The sequence below is a fragment of the Chaetodon auriga genome, chromosome 4 (assembly GCF_051107435.1).
Source record: "Chaetodon auriga isolate fChaAug3 chromosome 4, fChaAug3.hap1, whole genome shotgun sequence".
NCBI lineage: Eukaryota > Metazoa > Chordata > Actinopteri > Chaetodontiformes > Chaetodontidae > Chaetodon > Chaetodon auriga.
Window position 1 is genome coordinate 13,357,725 of NC_135077.1, and position 21,197 is coordinate 13,378,921.

Here is a 21,197-nt window from a genome sequence, read left to right on the forward strand (position 1 = left end):
TTCGTCCTCTCTTTCACGTCCACAGCTCAGCCAATCAGAGAGCTCGGTGGGGGCAGGGCATAGCAGAAGCACCATTCCAGTGCGGAGCTGCTGCATCTCCCTAGAGCTAACACGGAGCTAGCAGCTCAGAGGGAGGAGACACGGCCAAACCCAGCCTCTGTGTGTGTTCGTGTGTTTAAGTGTGCGTGCGTGCGTGCATGCGTGTGTGTGTGTGTGGTTGTAAGTGTGTGCCTGTCGCAGACTAGCAGGCACGGGTTGCTGCTGCACTCTTGTTTCACCAGACTTTTCTCCCCTTTTAACCTTGCCCTGCCACAGTGCCCGGCTCAGGCCCGCTTCTTCCTCCACTTCAGGATAAAAAGGGATCAGCGTGGGGGACAGGAGAGCGCGGACGGCAGCCTTCCACTCCCTCCTCCTTTACTCTCTAACCACCTCGTAGTTGCTGACAGCTCCTGGCGGACGTGCAGGCAGGATGATAGCAGCTCAGCTTCTGGCCTACTACTTCACCGAGTTGAAGGATGATCAACTCAAAAAGGTGAGTGAGAGCGGCTTTAAATCGCCACAGTGGTCCTTTTGTGGGCTGGAGAGTTGTGTAATTTGAGAGCAGCCCAACGGACAGCCATGGACGCCGGTTAACGGTACCTGCATGTCAGCACGCAGCCTGTGGGGCGTATCGGGCCGAGAGAGGAGGATGCAGCATTTGGAAAGTAGAGGCAAGGAAGCCATGTTGAATCCTAACGTGGATTTGATTCTGTTTTAGTTTGCTCAGGGGTTAGCAGTGTTTGACATGGATGTCCTTGAGAGGGGCTGTGGTCATGGTGGTGGTGGGCTGCAGGCAGACCCCGCGTTATTGAGTGTTTCCGGAGCGTCGGTTGCCAGGGCGGCTGAAGCAGACAGGTGTCTGTGTTGGGAAAAGTCGTGAGCTGCACCATCTCTTCCCTCCCAGGCTGATTTCTCACTTCCTTTCACGACTGTTAGCTCCTGTGTCTCGGTCTCTTATCACCCTGGACAGAGGACATAAACCAGTTAGCAGAAACCAGATGTTCCATCAGTGAAATGTGAGCTGGAATAAAGCCTCTGTTCATCCACACAAACCGACCTCGTGTTCAGCAGAAATCAGCCTCGGGATGGGATGACAGACCGGTGAGATGCTCCCAGGCCAAATCAGATGGAAGGAGAGTGGGAGATTTATGATGTCATGCGTGATGTCACAGTGCAGTAGACGCACGTGCCTCTGCTGAAGTAGGTTAGTGGAATTTACAACAGCCTCCACTGGAGTGAGTCAAAATCCTGGAAAGGATGAAAGCTACCCAACTATGTATATCCTGAAGATGACTGGTGCGCTACATATGTTAAGAAATGAGTCAAATTTAGCAGTAAGCAAAATTAAATAGGCAGAATTAACTTCAGCATCAGCTTTTAAACCTCTGATGTTCCCCTTAAACTCATGCTGAACAGCCAAAAACTGTTCAAACACACAGTGCTTTATTTACAAAGCAAAGAGGATTCCACAGAATCCCAAGAGAATAAAAATGGCTGGCTAAATTCAGGAGAAAGCGATGCCAAGTGACCCCAAAATATGATAATAACATTTCTGTTAGCTGTAATGCAGCCATAAATAACCAAGGCACCATGCTTTGAGTGTGATTATTTAACCCTTTTTGAGAATCACATGTTAGTTGAAGAACTTGAGTAATGACGACATGATCGAAGTGTCTTGGCATACAGCCTCATAAGGTTGACGGCGACAGACAGGAATAGAACCAGGAGTGATCTGTCTCGTGCGACTTCCTGGAAATCATGTGACCCTGTGTTCAATACTCTGCAATGTTATTGTAATTTACATTGCATGAGTCTGTTTGAGACTAATAATAGAAATGCCACATGGAGCAGCCTGAAGAGAAACAAATGCGTGGACTGTTAATGGCACAGAATGGATTTCTTAACTGTGGTGTGCTACTCGGCATGCGCCCCGTGTGATTACGTAACGACAACAGTGAATTCCACAGCAAACAAACATTCCACTAATTAGATGCATTAACTGTAACACAGCAATTGAACTGCACAATGCTGCCGTTCTACGCAAACTGATTATTATGTTGCTGCACAGATTGATCCAGCATCGTGCACAACCGTAAGACACAATGAAACATCTAAACATTGTGTTGTAACACAGTAAACTTGTCACTTTTGTCCCATTTACATGTTTTTACAACAGTGTTATGCCTCGGTGGTGTCCTGGTTTGGGCTCCTGCTCACAATACGTGGCACTTTGTGTTAAGTGAATCAATCTATTGACTTTTTAATTACTGTTAAGCCTCAGAACCCCATCTCCCACCATGCATCTCATTCAATTAGTTAAGTGGTTACACAATCTGATGTGTCCTTGCATAAGAAAATAATGAATGCGGTAGAGGCAAACATCATAGTATGGTTGTGAAATGAATGCTGATTGTTTCACTTGTACCTGAGCTTTTTTTTTGTTAGATCTCTCCTCTCCTTATATGTAATGCAGCTTGTATCATCATGTGACTGGCTGTCAGTGGTGAGGCAGATGAGGGAGTTCAGTGATAGAATAAGTGAAAGATCTGTGACTGATATGAACATAGACATGGAAGGAATGTTGTAGGGGTGTGTGGGGGTTAGAAGGACATATATTATCTTTTATTATTTCTAATATATTTGTAACCTTTTTGCATGTGTGGTTGTTTGTTTTATTTATTGGTTATATGCCACAATCGTGCATAACATCTTGAAAAATAAAGGCAAACTATTGTTATTTCCCTCGTGAGGACACAAACATTTACATAGTGATGACATACCGAAGGGAAAAAAAATTTAATGTTTAAATCTGGAGTTACGTTTTTAAGTCAGTTTGTAGTCAGTTTAACACGTAGTTAGGTCAGCTTCAGTCACTTAACCAATAACAGCATGGGACATCAGTAATGTTGACATGGTTACCCACAGTTCATTACACCATGCACACTGACCTGCTGAAAACAAATGTGGTCATTCTTGTCTTTATTAATTTGGCACGTTTTTGAATGCTCCTTGACAAGCCTGTGTGTGTGTGTCCTGTGCCTGTTCCTCAGATTGATAAGTACCTGTACTCCATGCGTTTTTCGGATGAGACCCTGAAGGACATCATGAACCGGTTCCGCAGGGAAATGGAGAGTGGGCTCAGCAGTGACACCAACCCCACCGCCACCGTCAAGATGCTGCCCACCTTCGTCAGGTCCATCCCTGACGGATCAGGTAAAGTTTACAAGAAGATTCTCAGGGCAAAAACCAATCATTGTGAAAACTGGATGTGCCCAACAGCACCTACTCCTAAATCCTTGGGCAGTAGTTACAATGGGACTAAGATTGTGTGCGATGCTTTCAGAAAACAGGGCTTAGCTCACTTTGATACTTGTACATTGTACTGATTTGGAGCTTTGTATGTTGTGCATTTTCAAGAAAAACTTTTTGGTTTAAAAAGAACTTGATCTGTGGCTACTAACTTGCATTATTCTGTCAGGTATTAACTGGAGGTCTGTTTGAATTATTCAGCTGGAAGTTAAATATTAGTTAAATATTGAATTTTTGCCACACCTCAACATCAGTTCCTGGTGTTCTATAACTGAAGGAATCTCAGATGTGTCTCCTGGCTGAATTGGCTCAGTTATTCAGCAAATAATGGCTGTAAGGTAAATACTTTATTTGAAGGAGTGTGCCTAACATTAACATGACACTGTCATGAACATCAAGGAGTCTATGGATATTTACGACGGTTGTCATTAGGAGTCATTCAGTCAATTATATCATTTGAATGCAAAGTTGACTTTGTCATGGCTACTTGACATTAATCAAAAAGAAAACAATGTCTTTGTCAAATCCCTCCCTAGCTTCTCATGTTCATGGGAGACACATATAAATACGTGGAATCAAATAAGCTTCCAGTAAACATGGCCGGACCACGGCTGAACACAGCTTCAGAGATGGACGGAGGCCAGTTTGACGACAGGATGCTTGGTTTGTGTCCCGGCACCTGAGGCTGAGTCAACCAATAGGAGCGCTAGCTGCATGGCTAACCATGCTTATCACCTAATGGTGGCTACAGTTAGCAGTAGTTAGCTTACTTTAGTAACAAATAAATCTATCTGTCCGTCAGGAAACTCTATAAATCACCTCAGTACTGTATTCCCTATCATCAAACCGGCCTTTTAATTAATCACATGTTCATTAGAAGTCTAAATTGTACCACTACTGTTCAGGTCAAGGAAATGATTCATGACATCGTTACAGAGGCATGTGACAGTGCAATAAAAGTTAATGACATTTTAATGACTAATCTTAATTGTGCCACTGTGGTTGGGCTTGTGATGGTAAGTTCATGACAGGTTATGTTGTCTTGGTTAATGGCAAGTTGTCATGACTGAGACAAACAATGTCAACGTTGCATTAAAAGTGACATAACTGACCAAATGATGCTTAACAACAGTCATAAACATTCAGAAAGACTCCTTCATGTTATGACAGGGGTCAGTCTCATACACGCTCCTTCAAATATAATGTTACCTCACCAAAACAACCCAAATTAACAACTTAATTATTTTTTTGTAAACTCGTGTTAAAAAGAGGAAACAGTGCTTAGGCTGAACACACTGAAATAACAAGGTCATAATAAAATTAAATGAATAAATGAGTGTGTCAGAAGACACAACACAGGCATTAAAGGAGTTTAAAAGAAAACATGTTCTGATCATATTAATTATCTGTAACAAACAGCTGCATTTTAAAAGTACAGTGTCTATGTTATATCATATACAGTCTATGTGTACTGTAAGCGCGTTAAAGCACCGGCTGATTTATCCCGTTTCTGTCTGTCTATAAACAATGTGCTGATGTGGTAAAATCTCCAGGCCTGTTCTGTGACATAAGCCTCTTTGTGTTGCGGTGTGGATTTGGACTCAGTAGATCACTATTGTTTTAGGCCCGGGGTCGTACAGTTCAGCAGCTTGATAACACTATGTATTCATCTCATAACACGCAGCCATCAGTGCCAGATGAAGACCTCAATGTCAGGTTTTATTGATCGGAATTTAATGAGACAATTTAGTAACCAATATCTTTATGTAATTAAATAAGCCACTCAAAACCTTTTGCGCATTAAATATTCATGATCGACAGTCTGAGGGTTGGCCTGTTATCAGCTACGGCAGCAGTAACATATCAAAGATATGACTTTATGATCACAATGGTGTCAAGTTTATTTTGCTGAAATTATGATGGCAACTTAAATGTATTAAAATATTGCTGTGAAAGATACTCTGAGTGAGTTGCAGTATAATTTAATTTTAATAAGATGTAGAATTAAGATATAAGTATGTCTCCATTAGATGAGGAGTCTGTAATAATAGCAGCAATGCCTTATCAGTGAAAACTATGGATATTATTCAAAATATGATCAAATATTTTTCAAAGGTAATGAAACAGGTGTATGAGAGTTTCAAAATAAAAGCGCCAGAGAGCAGTGGGTTATCATAGTACAGTCACAGGGAAAAAAGTAGGAGTGTATTTGAGTTTTGATTCCTCAAAGTGAGGCTGTTTCTGAATCTGTGTGTAGTTATTCTCTGACAAAGCAGGATTATTTTAATGTGCAAAATATCTTCAGAGAGACCAAAACACCCCTCAGAACAGCTCGGATTTTCTTGGCCAAAGTCAAGTTTGCTGCCTAGCAGGGTTTGTCCTTGTTAGTAAGCAGCCAGTACACAGAAATAACATCAAGTGCCTGTCAGACATACTGTGGCCCAATCAAGGCCAGTAGAGACGGACAGGCCTTCTCTCACATTATAAATAGCCTCAGGTTTCAAAAACTACATGAGGTCGGAGGGTTTGAGCAAAGGGCAAAGAATAAAAGAAAAGGTTGAAGCCATGGCCCCACTTAAAAGTGATAGACATTGATCAGCAATGATGGACATGATGAGAAGGACGACAGCATCAACACGAATAACAGATAACTTTTCCTACACCATAACGTAATTTCAGCAACAGTTAATCTAATCTAATCCCTCAGCGCAGACTTTGTGTGTGTCTCAAAGGAGAACGAGTCAATGAAATCATGGTTAAGCTCTAATGATTCAGTTCAGAGTAATCTTTACTGTAATAAGATTAGACTAAAAGCTAATAAAGAGAAAAATGAGGAAAGACTCAGCTCATGGTAATATTTCCCTTTGTGCCTGCAGTTCAGCTTTTGCTGTGAAATATCAGTCTGGAAAGCATCAAGTGAGCATTGAAAAATCACGACTGAATGTTTCTGCATCACGCCCCGTATATGCATGAATGGTGGACAACAATGAAGACAACTGTACGATCGAGTAGAGACGCTGCATGTGCACTGAATGTCTATAACTGAAAATTTGACCAAAAAAAAAAAAAAAAAATTAAGTCAAGGTTCATTCACTGGCTTTAAAAAGCTTTCAACCACATCTCACCATCTGTTTTAGAGGATGGAGTTTGGTTACAACTGATACCTAGTCACATAATAATGATAGCAGATGCTGTTGAAAGCTCATAAAAGTAAGACTTTATGAGATTTTTCTGTCAAACTCAACCTTGGTTGGTGCACTCATCTCATCAAATGCGGGGAGAGTTTTTTATAGTTCAACAGCAGGAATCCATCTTTCTACCAGCGATGAATCTGTGCTATAGGAGGCAAAGATCACACTACAGGTGAGGGCCCTCAAAAGTTCAGCATTGAGCCAGACTTAATCAATGCTCAGTCTACGGCTTACAGTTGCTGTAAGTTCAATCAAATACAATGTATATAAGCCTGAACTCTTGTAAAGTCTGAGGAGATCACGTTGGACATGGAAACATTTTGGGATCTAAAAGTCCATACCTTCAGCTGCTTCTGATGGCCCTGATTTTTGGGGATTATATCTCTTGAAAACAGTGAATCTCTGGGTTAGCTGGCAGACAGTATTATAGCCAGGATTAAATTTAAGAATGACAACCACATTTCTGCTGTCTAATTATACTAAATCCTCGTCTAACTTTGTCTCTGTGCTTGTGCATATCTGTCTCGAGTGTTTCTTACCACAGTTTATGCCTGACAGGACTTAATTTAAAAAATAGATTAAAAGATATTTAATACAGTCAGCAGCCGTCCGCTGTCTGTTAGTTTAGCACCAGGTTTGATGGGCTTAGTTATGAAGCTCCTGCGAAAAATACTGAAAATCCAACATGCATATAAGGCAAGAGGCAGTGGCTCACACATACTTGAAGATTACAGACTTTAAAATCGACATATGCTCTGCAGCACATCAGTAACACTTTCTGTATGTCAAGCCTGGTCACATGTCATTCCAGTCAGGTCAAGGAGACAAACAGCACAATGCAACAGATGCCACAGTCATGGCGGCACTAAAGGAAGAACATTGTTTGGGAGGCAGTTGGAACTGAAAGGTCACAGTTCTGATCCCTGCAACACTTAAATGCACATTCACACACCATCATGTGGTCTGTTGCAGTATACATTTGCAAAACACTCAGTCCTTCTCTACGCTCTCATTGTAGCTCAGTTGTGTGTTTGCTGTGTAATAAGCTAAATGAAACCAACTCTAATGTGATGAGAAAGCTTCTCTCTGCTGAGGATAAGTTTACATTTTGGCGCCTGAAGTGAGGCAAGGAGCCAAAATGTATCTCAGCACCTGGCTGGTGATTCTGCTCCCATGAAAGCATTGTGGAAAACCAGCTAAAGTGCATCTTACAATAAGGTCCTTTTGTTTGTCTTCTCTTTCTTAAGGGGCACTTCCCTTTCCAGGCTTTTAGTGACTGAATGGTTCAGGTTGTGGTCGTTTCTGTTACCAAACTTAATTGTAAGTTTGTTTTGTTATACGTGTCACAGATCAGGATTCTGTTGACTCGCTGCCATCATATGCATCCCAATAATGGCATGTCAAGATTAACAGAAATTAACCTGAAGAAACATTGACGAAGCGTTGCTCATGCCAGTGTTTACAAAAGATCCTTGAGCATGTACTTCGGCTGGGAGTGTAGTCACAAGAGCAAACATCAGTATTTACTTTACTACTGGCATTAATCTTCCTGTTAACCTGCACTCTGTGCTAAATGCTGTGCAAACGATGGGCTCAGTGAGCACAAGAAATGCCTCCAGTGAGCTAAATATAGAATCAGGGAGCAATAAAATCCTGATCGTTCACCTGTTTTTCCAGGGAAGAAATCCTCTGGCACACAGGAAACAAAGCACTCTGCTTGGACTGACAATCATTGGGAAACATGTCTAATGGGCACTTCAAGAAAAAACATAGATTACCATTTTAAACCTGCGCTGAGGAACTTCTGTCTCCCCCTTCTGGCAGTGAGAGTAATTACACAATGATGCTTGCCCCTCCCGTTGGCTCTGGCAAACAAATCATTGCTGGTTTGCTGTAAAATGCTTCACTACGGCAGATTTAAAAAATCTGGAATACGGCAAAATACAGAGAGATTTACCTGGTGGTGATCGGCTTAAGCAGCATTGTATGAATTCGTTTATTTAAGTCGCACACTCCAGCTTTAAAAATCTCCAACTTTTACCTCTTTTCTTTTTTTGACAGAAAAGGGTGACTTCATAGCTCTGGACCTGGGGGGTTCGAACTTCCGGATCCTGCGTGTCAAAGTGACACAAGACAAGAAGCAGCCCGTTCAAATGGAGAGCCAGGTCTATGAAACCCCTGATGACATCATCCATGGCAGCGGGTCACGGGTAAACACAAATACTGTGTACATTGAGTATATTTAAATTTGCACATATGTTAAACTTTCCTAGAGTCTTAGTTTTGTCAACAGTCTGTTATTTCATAAACAGAGCGCAGAACTGGATGTATATCACTAAAAACAGATACCAGATACTCTGTAAACTGTCCGCATCTTGTAAACTCTATCATCAACAAACAGCGAATACTGCATGACCCAGGTCAGACACTCAACTGTTTCTCCTCAAAATCTTCAATGTTTGTGTCTGATCTCCATACAGAGCACTGTAGTATTTGAGGTCAGATCGAGGATCAGTGTGTAAAATGACCTCCTCAATAACGCTGAAAGCAACGAGAGTGAAGTCAGAACCTTGACCTTCACTGAACTCGCGGAGAACAGCTGGCAGCTGTATTGTAACATGATAACCAAAACATGAGCGTCTGTCTGGGGCTGTGTGATTGGATCAGAGCAAAGACAGATGCTGTTTAATGAAATGTCAGAGGACAGCTGGCCGAAAATGTAACGTGCCACATCAACGTTTTTGTTAACAAGGTAGTTTGTTTTAATGGAGAGTGAAATTTTGTAGTTTACTTGTAAAGTTACTCCAACGAAGATATAAACCTCTTCAGCAGTGGTTTACAAGCTTCTAAACCAGTCAAATTGTTTATACAGTGCTGTGAGTGAAATTAGACTTTTACCATTTTAGAGAGGTTTTGGTTACATTTCTGGTCATTTTGGAGAATTGTATTGTGTAATACTGAGAAGTGTTTTCAATATTTAGTCTTTCCTGCTTCATGTTAAGACAGACAGAATATTAAAGATATCGGTCAGTGTGATAAAAGACAATATCACAGTCTTTAAAACGGCCATATAGTTGAACCAACACCATTTGAAAACATCACAACCTTTATGAAGTTTATGGCAGAACAGTTCAATCGGACTACATGGGGTTTGTTAGGTGTACCTAATAAACTGGCAATGAAGTTAATGTGAGAGGACACAAAATGAGTAATAAGACAGGAAGTAAGTAATTAATATACATCTCTCACACAAATGTAGTTGTAGTTTTCCAGACTTTTACTTGATGTCTTTCACTCATTCATTAACTGGTCACAACTCAGTGAGTGTGGAGTGAAAGTGAAGTGCCATGAGAGAAAAGAAAAATGTTTGTTAACATAATATTGGTCTAAGGTTGTGTTGTCTTATCTGGTTATTCTACAGTGCAAAATTTTCTTTTCTGTCTGCAGCTCTTTGAACACGTTGCAGATTGCCTGGGCGACTTCATGGAGAAGCAGAAAATCAAGGATAAAAAGCTTCCTGTAGGATTTACGTTCTCCTTCCCCTGTGCCCAATCCAAACTGGATGAGGTAAGCACTTCAGCAAATGTGCTGTACAGCTTAAAGTTAAAGGCATAACTGAGCCACAATCAAATGTCAGACTACTATTACTATTATTAGTTCTTTATTTCTCTTTGGGCATAAGGTGTCAAAGGTTTCTATTGCCTTTTCTTTGATATTGCGGAGACAATGTATATAAAAGATATGTGAATTGTAGAATATTATAGAATTTTTTTTTTGCTTTTTCAGAAATGCTAAATTATGTGTAATTCTACTCTCTGTACTGTTAGGAAGAAGTGTTAGTAAACGTGTTGTTTGCTGTGGTTGGGATAGCAATGGACAGACATTGTAGACCTGCCGAGCCTGTCTATCTGTAACTTAGTCTGTTCTTACAAAACGACTTGTTTTACAGGCGGTCTTATTGACATGGACAAAGAAGTTTAAAGCCAGTGGTGTAGAAGGTACGGACGTTGTGAAGCTTCTGAACAAGGCCATCAAGAAACGAGGGGTGAGTCTTTTTCTTTTAGCTAAATATTTTTAACATGGTTTCATTGATTAATGCATTTCAGAATACCCGCAGCAACTGTTTTACTGAGTCCTCACCGTATATTTGATTTTGTTTTGAGTTAAACATAATCTTGTTTTTTCAGGACTATGAGGCAGACATCATGGCGGTGGTGAATGACACAGTCGGCACCATGATGACCTGCGGATTTGATGATCAGCGCTGTGAAGTGGGCATCATCATAGGTAAAGACTGTACAGACTACATTTTTTTTTAGGGGAAAAATGACCTTATTTACTCATAAAATTACAAGGCAGTCTCTTTTAATCTCTGACCAGAGCACTCTCATTTGAGCAAAAAGCAGACAAAGGCCACACATAAATCCAAAGCGCCTTACTTTATCATGAGCACAGTTCTACATGTGGGGGCGCCAAAGGTATAATAATGCTGTCCCTGGCATTGTTAGGACAATGCACTCTGCCTGCTGAGCTCCAGAGAGCAAAAGTCATGTAGGAGTCATGCAGCTCTGCATCCTTTCAGGAACGGGAACAAATGCCTGCTACATGGAGGAACTGCGTCACATTGACCTGGTGGAAGGGGACGAAGGGCGGATGTGCATCAACACAGAGTGGGGTGCCTTCGGGGATAATGGGTCCATAGAGGACATTCGCACAGAGTTTGACCGTGAGATCGACAGGGGCTCTATCAACCCAGGAAAGCAGCTGTAAGATTTCCCTTCAACCCTTTATTTGAGTGTTTCACCAACAAAGCTCAGTCTTTCTGAGAAATCTCCTGTTTGAAAGAAACCCTGGGGGATTCAATACCTACAGACGGCACGTTCAAAACCCAGATTTTCCAAGAGGGTTCAGAGATTCTCGTTCTTTGTACTGACAAACATAGAATGCTGTTCAAACTGTGAAATATGAAGCACACGATATGTGAAACATCAGAACCAGAAAGAGAGAAAGAGGTGACAAGATGCAGAGAAGACAGAGTGAGTAATGCAAACTGTATCCACAACTCATCAAATAAAAACGCTGCTGTGTTTCTCTCTGCTCAGGTTTGAAAAGATGGCCAGTGGGATGTACATGGGTGAGCTGGTTCGACTCATCCTGGTCAAGATGGCCAAAGAGGGGCTGCTATTTGAGGGGCGGATAACCCCTGAGCTCCTGACGAAAGGAAAGATCGAGACGAAACACGTTTCTGCCATTGAAAAGTGAGTGATGAGAATGAGAATGCAGAGTAATGGCTCAAGAGGAAAACTTGATTTTGCTTTTTCAGAGAAATGTGTTTGCAGAGAGTTTTTATAGGATTGGAAAATACATGATATGAAATGTAATATAAATAAAATAAATATAAATGATCAACTAGTTCATTGCTTGTCTTCAACAGCAGGGATTAGAGCTTGAATAACAAGAATTGCTTGTCATTTTAGGACTAAAGAAGGACTGAAGAAATGTATGGAAATCCTGACGAGGCTCGGGGTGGAGCCTTCAGATGAAGACTGTCTGGCTGTGCAGCACGTGTGCACCATCGTATCGTTCCGCTCAGCAAATCTTATCGCTGCAACACTGGGAGGCATCCTCTCTCGGCTAAAGGAAAACAAAGGAGTCGCACGCCTCCGCACTACTGTGGGCATCGATGGGTCTCTCTACAAGATGCACCCTCAGTGAGTATTCTTTGAGTGTAGAGAATGCTTCATATTGAAAGTTGGGATTTCATGTCTCTACATTAGCCTTCATGTTTGCCTTAATGTCCTGCCCGCCCCCCAAGAACTAGAAACAAGATCCTCTAAGGAATATAGAGGATGTACACCAGATAGTGGGAAGATTGCAGATTCCCATAAATCAGCCTTTAAAAACCACACAGCCCAGATCGCCTCTGTTCTTAGGTCAGACTGACGTTTCTTCATAAAATACCTTTTTCAAGGGTCTTTGGGTGATAAGTCATCATTTCAACAATATCTAATAGGCAATAGGAAAGTCCAAATTAATGATTCTGAGCAAACTAAAATACAGGTAATTTGATTGTTTCAACATTTCCATACTGTCATAAATATCCAGATTCATGTTGTGATAATGGTTTCAACTGTTTTTACTGTCCGATTTAGTCATGTGCTGATACATACTTTAAATACTAATAATATGTTATAATAAAAGTAAAGCAGTCAAAGTCCTCATATGTGCACACATACTTGGGCAATAAAGCTGATGCTGACAATGGTATGTGTGAAATATCACCGAAAAGCATCTCAAATCCTGTATCTCACTCTATGTCCACTTTCCAAGAAGATCTGGTGTTGAATGATGAGTAGAGATTAAGCCTCTCTCTTACGACATCATCTTCTCCGTTCTGAACAGATATGCCCGCCGTCTGCACAAGACAGTGCGTCGCTTGGTCCCAGACTCAGATGTCCGCTTCCTGCTGTCTGAGAGTGGGAGTGGGAAAGGCGCAGCCATGGTGACAGCAGTGGCGTACCGTTTGACGGAGCAGGCGCGCCAGATCCAGCAGACGTTGGCGGAATTCCGGCTGAGCAAAGCCCAGCTGTTAGAAGTGAAGAAACGCATGAGGGTGGAGATTGAAAGAGGCCTCAAGAAGAGCAGCCACAAGGAGGCCACAGTCAAAATGTTGCCAACCTTTGTCCGGAGTACACCAGATGGAACAGGTGATGGAACAGAGTTTCCCTACACGCATTACAGCGAAGGTGGACTGCCGCACCTGAACGCGTCCCTGCTAATATCAGAAGCAATTAAGTAAATAAATTGATCATGAAACGAGATGCATCAGGATGCGATTCTCAGCTCAGCAGGTGACAAATGACTGATCAATCACAACATATGTTTGCTTGGCAGAAATTAACCAAGACAGCTTAACAACAGTCAAGGATTCAATTCTCAAATGTTCCGAATCACTCACTGCACGAGTAGGATGAAGTTAGTTTAAAGTTACATAATTGACCAGGTGTTATTTGCATCAATAATCTTGATCAGAGAGTTGTTTTTCAACAACCGATTTCCTGAAAGACCAAAGACAGTGTTTCAGTGTAGAGACGTCACTGCTGTTTCTAAATGTTGGTCTGGGTTGTTGAGTTGCACGTGTCCTGAACTATCTCCCTTCTGTCAATCATACAAGTTACTTGACCCCAACAAATTCTCTGTCATCTTTTTTCATGTAATCAATGACAGGTTACTAATTGTTATTAGCTGTTCCTGTTTGGAGGCTCATTAGTTTGCATTTCAGTGCTAAGCAGAATTTGTGTACTTAGGAGTTTTCCAAACTTATAGCCATGTGTAGAGAGCACAAGTGAATCAAGTTTTTCCGCATTATTTGAAAAAATATGCAGAGGCATGTTATTAAGTTAAACCGTCATTACTTGATGAGTCTCTTTTGACTGAGTAGACTTAAAAGCCTTTGAACTGTGTGACAACCCTGATGACAAAAAAGGTGAGACGTCAGTTCAACAGAATATCAAACAAGTTGGGTTAGGAGCAACAAAAGACTGGGAAAGTTGTGGAATGCTCTAGAAACACTGGAATGTTCCACAGGTAAACAGGTTCATTGGTAACCGGTGATAGTATCATGATGGGTATGAAAGGAGCATCCTGGAACACAGTTTATTTGCAATTGACTACATTTTCTTTTTACTTGCTTCTTACAAAGTGTCTCGACTGTTTTGGAATTAGGAAGTTTTGGGTTATTTCTTCAATTAATACAATGGAAGACCACAGATGCGACAGATGTTTTGCTGGTTCTTAGGCTAACAAGTCATTTCTTGTAATACAGAGAACGGAGATTTCCTTGCTCTGGATCTCGGAGGGACAAACTTCCGTGTGCTTCTGGTAAAGATTCGCAGTGGGAAGAGGCGAACGGTGGAGATGCATAACAAAATCTACGCCATTCCCATAGAAGTTATGCAGGGCACAGGAGAAGAGGTAATGATTTTCAGTTTGGTCTCTTTGTTCGCCTCAGGGATTTCGTGAAATAATTCTCATTCCTTTCGAACAGAAATAGACTCACTCCTGTACTTTGACATAGTTTCAGTCCTATTTCTGCTTCACATCCAGCCACAATAAACAACACTGACAGGATGCATGTAAACATTTTTGTCTCGCCATAGAAAATAACGTGATAGCAAACCTAACTATATCTCCTTCTACACAAACCACTAAAAGCATGTCTCTCTCCAGCTCTTTGACCACATTGTGCACTGCATCTCTGACTTCCTGGACTACATGGGAATGAAAAGTGCCCGACTGCCGCTGGGTTTCACCTTCTCCTTCCCCTGCCATCAGACCAGCTTGGACGCGGTATGTTATTTAACAATTACCTCAAAAATAGCACACATTTTTTGTAAAGAAAAAAGAATAAGACCTGGTTTCTATCCATGATGGAGGTGGCGTATTATAAAGTGTTTGAAGTTTAGATTACAGTTCAGTAAAAACAGTCTTCTTCTGCTGGCCAATGGATGAGAATGAACTTAAGAACCATTAGCCTTTGTAATCCATTGTCTCCATCAATATTTTCCCTTCCTGTTCAGAGTCTCAAGAGCTGAGCGTTTAATCAGAAAGCTGCGCTAAGCTCTTCAACCTTTAGATGATTCCAGCATGTTATTGTGAGTTGAGTGTTGTACTATCCCAACAGTATTCGTGAGCAATTTCCCAGCAATTGTTGTGTGCTCTACAGGGTATCCTCGTAACCTGGACCAAAGGCTTCAAGGCCACAGACTGTGAGGGTGAAGATGTGGTGGAGCTTCTTCGGGAAGCGATCAAGAGGAAAGAGGTAATGGCAAACAGGAAGTACATCAGATCATCGTTAAGAATTATATGTTACTAGAACTGCTGCAACACAGACAGAAACACCAACTTTTCCATTGCTTTTCAACACACAACACTTCATGTGACAAATAAATCTTATTGTGGTAATCTTGTGCTGACACAGTGAGAAAATTTGAAAAAATAGTATGATTCAGTAAGGATTGCTCAAAATAAGGTAAAACTTAATGAAAAAGAATTGTAACTTAAAATTAATTCAGCATTGCAAAAACATTTACAGATGTGCGTAATGTTTGACTGTATTTCAGCCACCCATACCTCATAGTAGTACTATGTGCCATTTCCCTGCAAGTCTAAAATTAACTTTTGTTTGGAACCTGTTTCCAAGAACTTAAAGACTTCATATATGCTCTTTTTGAACCAACGTATAATTTGGGCATAGTTTGCGCTCATGTAGCTCAGATTGTTGTCTCATGTTGCTTTAAGAGCACCGCACACAAAAGGTTTGACTGACAGCTGAGAGTGCCTGCTGCTTGGCTTCCAATCAGCCTGTGAAGCAGTGTTTTTGAAATGCAGATCTGAAGTCCTTTGGCACGATATGTTTGTTTTGTCTACCTGTACAGAACTACTGTTTTGTTTTGCTTAAGCATACAAATGAAAATATTCCCTGTGGTGAAACACTGCAGGACAAACAGGAACCCTCTAACCGACTGCTTCATGAAATTTAATGAGCAAACATTCTTCATAAGATGCCTATAATACAATATATAATATATAGTACCAACCAGCTACTGTACATCCCGTGGCTGTATGCCAGTTCTGGGATACTGACACATGTGGACTCAGCTGCCATTTTGCAGTTCCAGGATGAAGACACTTAAACCCACTCCTGGCATTACAGCTGGCCAATCACTCAGTATAAATAAATAAATACATTTTACTTCTGATGACTGCATCTGTTTTCTTCTATTCAGGAAGTGTTGTTTATTCGTGTGCCATCACCTTTTAGTGTCTTATATTGATTTCACCCTTTCAGATGGAGAATCCAGTAAGTATTAAGTGACTGTAAACCATTAACTGGCAGGTAAAGCAGCGCGGGACTGGAGCAGTGTGTGGTTATTTTTGTAGCATGTCGTAACACCTGGCAAACCTTCTTTCAGATGTTGTGGAGGAGTGTGTGTCTGTGTCTGCAGTGTGGGGTCTTACTGAAGCTCAAAATTAGCACAGCAATGTAATGTCAAGGATGATACTCCTGAATTTTGCCGCTTGTGTATTTGACTTTGCAGTCTGTCTGGGAATGTGAGTGAACTGCATTGTGATCATTGTGACGTTTGAAAAGTTGCCAGGCCTGACATTAATCCTCTGTCAACACACACATTCAAGAGCAATTGTTGGAGATAAAATGTGGACTTAACTTTGCTTTAATGTTGAGTGAAAACCTGGGAACATAAGAGATATTATGTATTAATCACATCCTTTGAGAAACTTTATCAAGCTTTACTCTTCTAATAATTTCAAAGTAACATGACTTGAACGCCACTCTACATTGACACCAAGCATGAATCTTGAATTGTGAGACTCGTGTAGAGAAAGATATGTAGTTCTTGTACCTGCGAATAATTCTCCTGCTGTTTGTCTTCACAGGAGTTTGAGCTGGATGTCGTTGCCATAGTGAATGACACAGTGGGGACGATGATGACCTGTGCATATGAGGAGCCCACCTGTGAGGTGGGGCTGATTGCAGGTGAGCTAAACACCACCGCTTTTAAAGGGAAATTGCATTATAAAGAAATTGAATATCTATGTTTGTTATGAGGAGTTTAAAGTGACAGTATCTGGTAAATAATTAGACTGAACTAGGAAATGTTATTATCGCTAATCCACAGGTGGAAATGTCTTTGATTTGTATGCTTGAAAACATAAAGTCTTGCAAAATGAGGTACCGTTTAAGGTTTTTGAGACTAACAGGATGTGGCTTTGTGTCCTCTCAGGGACAGGCAGTAACGCCTGTTACATGGAAGAGGCGAAGAACATTGAGATAGTGGACGGAAACGAGGGCCGTATGTGTGTAAATATGGAGTGGGGGGCATTTGGAGACAACGGCTGTCTGGACGACATCAGGACAAAGTACGACCAGGCGGTGGACGAGAACTCGCTCAACGAAGGCAAACAAAGGTCTCCTTAGTGAACTAACTTCAACACTTCTCTGCCATTTTACATATTTAAACAAACCAAGGAGGATCTTATCGTGTTAGTGCAGTGTGCTGTCATCTTACTGCTAACTAAGACTTGTCTCTGTCTTCAACATGTCAGATATGAGAAGATGTGCAGTGGTATGTACCTCGGTGAGATCGTCAGGCAGATTTTGATTGATCTGACCAAGCGTGGCTTCCTCTTCCGGGGACAAATCTCAGAGACGCTGAAGACCAGAGGCATCTTCGAGACAAAGTTCCTGTCACAGATAGAGAGGTGAGAGAATCACTTAACAATTATTACTGCTGGTGACCCATCAGTGCTGTTGTGGTGGCTTTTTGACACATCAAACCCCCGACTGTTTGACAAACTGGTATATTCATATATCAAACAGGTTCATGTTGATTTTCACACTGGAGTGACATGAGTGGAAACTGTTGGCTGCCTGAAGGAAAGAAAATTAAACAAGCTGAAAGACCAGAAATAGTACCTGTAAAATACCTGATATATGCTTTTTTATATACAGTCTATAAAAAGAGTAGTATTATTGAGGGGTCAAGTGCATTAAGGAAAAATTGCTTGAGCAGCATTAGCATCTAGGAGGATAGCACACCCAGGTATGAGAGGAGGAGGGGGAAGCAATGTGACAACTTGAGTTTATACACTGTTTAAGCCTACCTTAGCCTCTGAGAACAGCTGTGAGGTATCCAGTGACTCGCCTGCTGTTGGCTGACCTCTGACATTCTCCCCCCACCCCTCCTGCTCCACAGTGATCGTCTGGCGCTGCTGCAGGTCAGGGCGATCCTGCAGCAGCTGGGGCTCGACAGCACCTGTGATGACAGTATTATCGTCAAGGAGGTGTGTGGCACGGTGTCCCGCCGCGCGGCTCAGATCTGCGGAGCCGGAATGGCTGCCGTGGTGGACAAGATCCGTGAGAACAGAGGAGTGGACCACCTGGACATTACCGTGGGTGTGGACGGCACGCTCTACAAGCTGCACCCACAGTAAGAAACAGGATCAGAACATAATAAGGGGCGTGTTTGGGTAGAAAAAGGGTCCATTCATTCTAAAACACTACAGCGAATACTGAATTTCATCAGGCTGCGAAGGTTGTATCCTTTTATTTTCTCGTATCAACCATTTCAGAGGAGAGGATGGCACTTCAAGTGGCAAGAAACTCATTTTTCATTTATAGTTTTTTAGATCATTTTTCACACTAAAAACTGCCTCTAAAATCTCAGACACTGATAGTGAAAGTCCTTTGTAAGAAAGAGATCAATGGCCTTGGATGAGAAAACTAGAGTTGGTTAACAGAAAGAGAACATTCATAAATTTATCAAGCCAAATGCCTAACATTGGCTCCTTCCAGATTTGCTGCTTATCTCTGTTTAATATCATTGTAGTTTGACAAAACAAGCAATTTGTAGATGTGATTTTTCACCATTTCCAACATTTCTAAAACAGATTTAAGGTAACAGAGGTGTGAAAGTCTCTCAAGGGGCTACTGTGGACTGTTTCAGCAGGGATACCAAGTTAGCTGAGAGAGGAGCTCTTATACCTTCAGTCCATCCTCATTTACGCAGATATCATTGTGCATCTTTGTGAGACAGGCTCTTAATGAACTCTCCTTGCTCTACCCTACAGGTCGTCCTAGCTTGAGTGACAGCAGTATTTGTTGCTTATCTCGAAAGCATCTCTCATTTCTTTGAGTTCAGCACCAAACTACCTCCTGACCACAGTTTCCTGTTGCTCTCTACCCTCAGCTTCTCTCGGATCTTCCAGCAGACGGTGAAGGAACTTGCCCCAAAATGTGATGTCAACTTCCTGCTCTCCGAGGACGGCAGCGGCAAGGGGGCTGCCCTCATCACAGCCGTCGGCTGTCGCCAGAGGGAGCTGGATGCGCAACAGCACTGAGGAGCTCCGCCCCGTTTGTCTACCTGCTGCTCCACCGTGACCTTCACCCGCCGCACAGTCCAACTCCATCTCCCCTTGGCAGCCGTGACTCCACCTCTGGCCCCCCCACAGCCAGAGAGACATGCTGTATGCATAGGGAATTAAAACTGAATATCTAAGTATTTATTTATACTGCACCAGAGGATTTATTATTTCCATGTTTGTACATTTTCCTCAGTAGCTTGTCAGTAATCTGATAAATCTAAACTCCTTAGGTGTGCAATATTTGTGTATTGCTAATTTTATTTTTATATGGAGGCAAATATATAATTGTATTTATAAAGCTGAGGCCACTTTGAATCCCAGAGGTCATTAGGATTTTGCACCACAGACACAAGAAAATGTCAGCACTTTTTATATGAGAGTTACAACAGCAGCATTTCAATGTAACTTCCAAATGAAGGACGTCCTTCTCACCGAATGATGAAACTCATTTTTACAAGCTCCACTGGTCTCTAGAGCCAGTTCTAAAAGGGCTCACTGCATAGGGTTGATTGCAAGAGTCACGGCTGTTAAAATCATCCTCATTTTATGTGCAACACACTCACATGATGTGCTTATCTGCTACTAACCCTTTTTTGTGTAACTATCAATGTAACTCACATATTGAAGTATTCCAGCAGCACCATAGCATTTATTCCTCAAGAGCTGAGAGGGTAGAAAAGGCCCAAGTGGAAGTGTTAGCGTATCCTGTTGCTATTTGTGAACTACTATACTTTTGGTGTTGTGATGAATCCCACTTCTACCCACTGTATGTGCAAAGAATAAATGTTTATTGGGCCCCAAGACAAGAGTGGATACTGTGAGCGCTTTTGTGTGTATTTGTGGCTGAGTGTCAGTGTGTCCTACTGTAATGACTTGTAGCTTTCAATGTCCAAAGCTCTGTGAGACTGCATGCCTTACATTAAGACAAGGAGAGCACTGGATCCTTTTCTTTCTTCTTCTTCTTCTTCTTCTTCTTTTTTTTTTTTTTTTTACATCAATATAGATTTGTGATCGACACAGTGAAAAGTGAATTCATTAAATTATATTTTGTTGTGGAGTAAAAACCCTGGTGTCTCTTTCTTCAGGCAGCAGCAGAGGCATGCCTAAACTTGTAATACTGGATGAGGAACTTGTGTGCAGAAACATGTTAAGAAAAGAAAAAGTTGGGCATTTATCTAACACAAACTAAGGAGAAATTGGCCAGTGTATGCTAGAGCTCTGCAGATCACATGTAGTAGTTGAGATTCACAAATAACAGCATGATTCTTGCAACTGTTGGTTATATCATGGGTGAAAACTGATTTGAGCTAGAAATAAGCTTAATGATGACGGAAATCTTCAAAAAGTCCCACTTGACTCCACTTGAGAATCTTCAACCTGAGTTTTGTTGCCTTTTTTCAGCTATTTCTATCTGGCTCGGACTGATTCTTATCAGTTAACTGAAGCATTTCTTGAATGTCAAACATTTCTCGCCTGTGCATTACACTCACTTCAAGTCTTCACTCTTCAAAGCACACTCTGGTCTCTCAAGCCCGCCAGACCTGCTGCCACTGAACCTGAAGTTTACCTGCCCGGAACCAGACACAAAGAGGACACCTCACTGTATGCTCTTTTAGCAGTGAGATACACATCCATACACCCTGTGTGCAAACTGCATATTTGAACATCTGCCAACATCTTTAAACAAATATTATGGTGCAGTATTAAGTTTTG

At 41.6% G+C, this 21,197-nt stretch overlaps 1 protein-coding gene across 1 annotated transcript; it reads left to right on the plus strand.

Moving 5' to 3' along the window:
• Positions 1-64: 64 nt before the first annotated feature.
• Positions 65-20,290, plus strand: LOC143320180 (hexokinase-1-like). Its single transcript, XM_076729669.1, has 18 exons — positions 65-532; positions 3,090-3,252; positions 8,601-8,749; positions 9,987-10,106; positions 10,489-10,584; positions 10,727-10,826; positions 11,122-11,305; positions 11,642-11,797; positions 12,017-12,250; positions 12,942-13,246; positions 14,365-14,513; positions 14,769-14,888; positions 15,265-15,360; positions 16,998-17,097; positions 17,345-17,528; positions 17,667-17,822; positions 18,317-18,550; positions 19,310-20,290. The coding sequence occupies exons 1-18, from the start codon at positions 470-472 to the stop codon at positions 19,458-19,460; spliced, it is 2,760 nt and encodes a 919-aa protein (XP_076585784.1). The 5' UTR covers positions 65-469; the 3' UTR covers positions 19,461-20,290.
• The last annotated feature ends 907 nt before the right edge of the window (positions 20,291-21,197 follow it).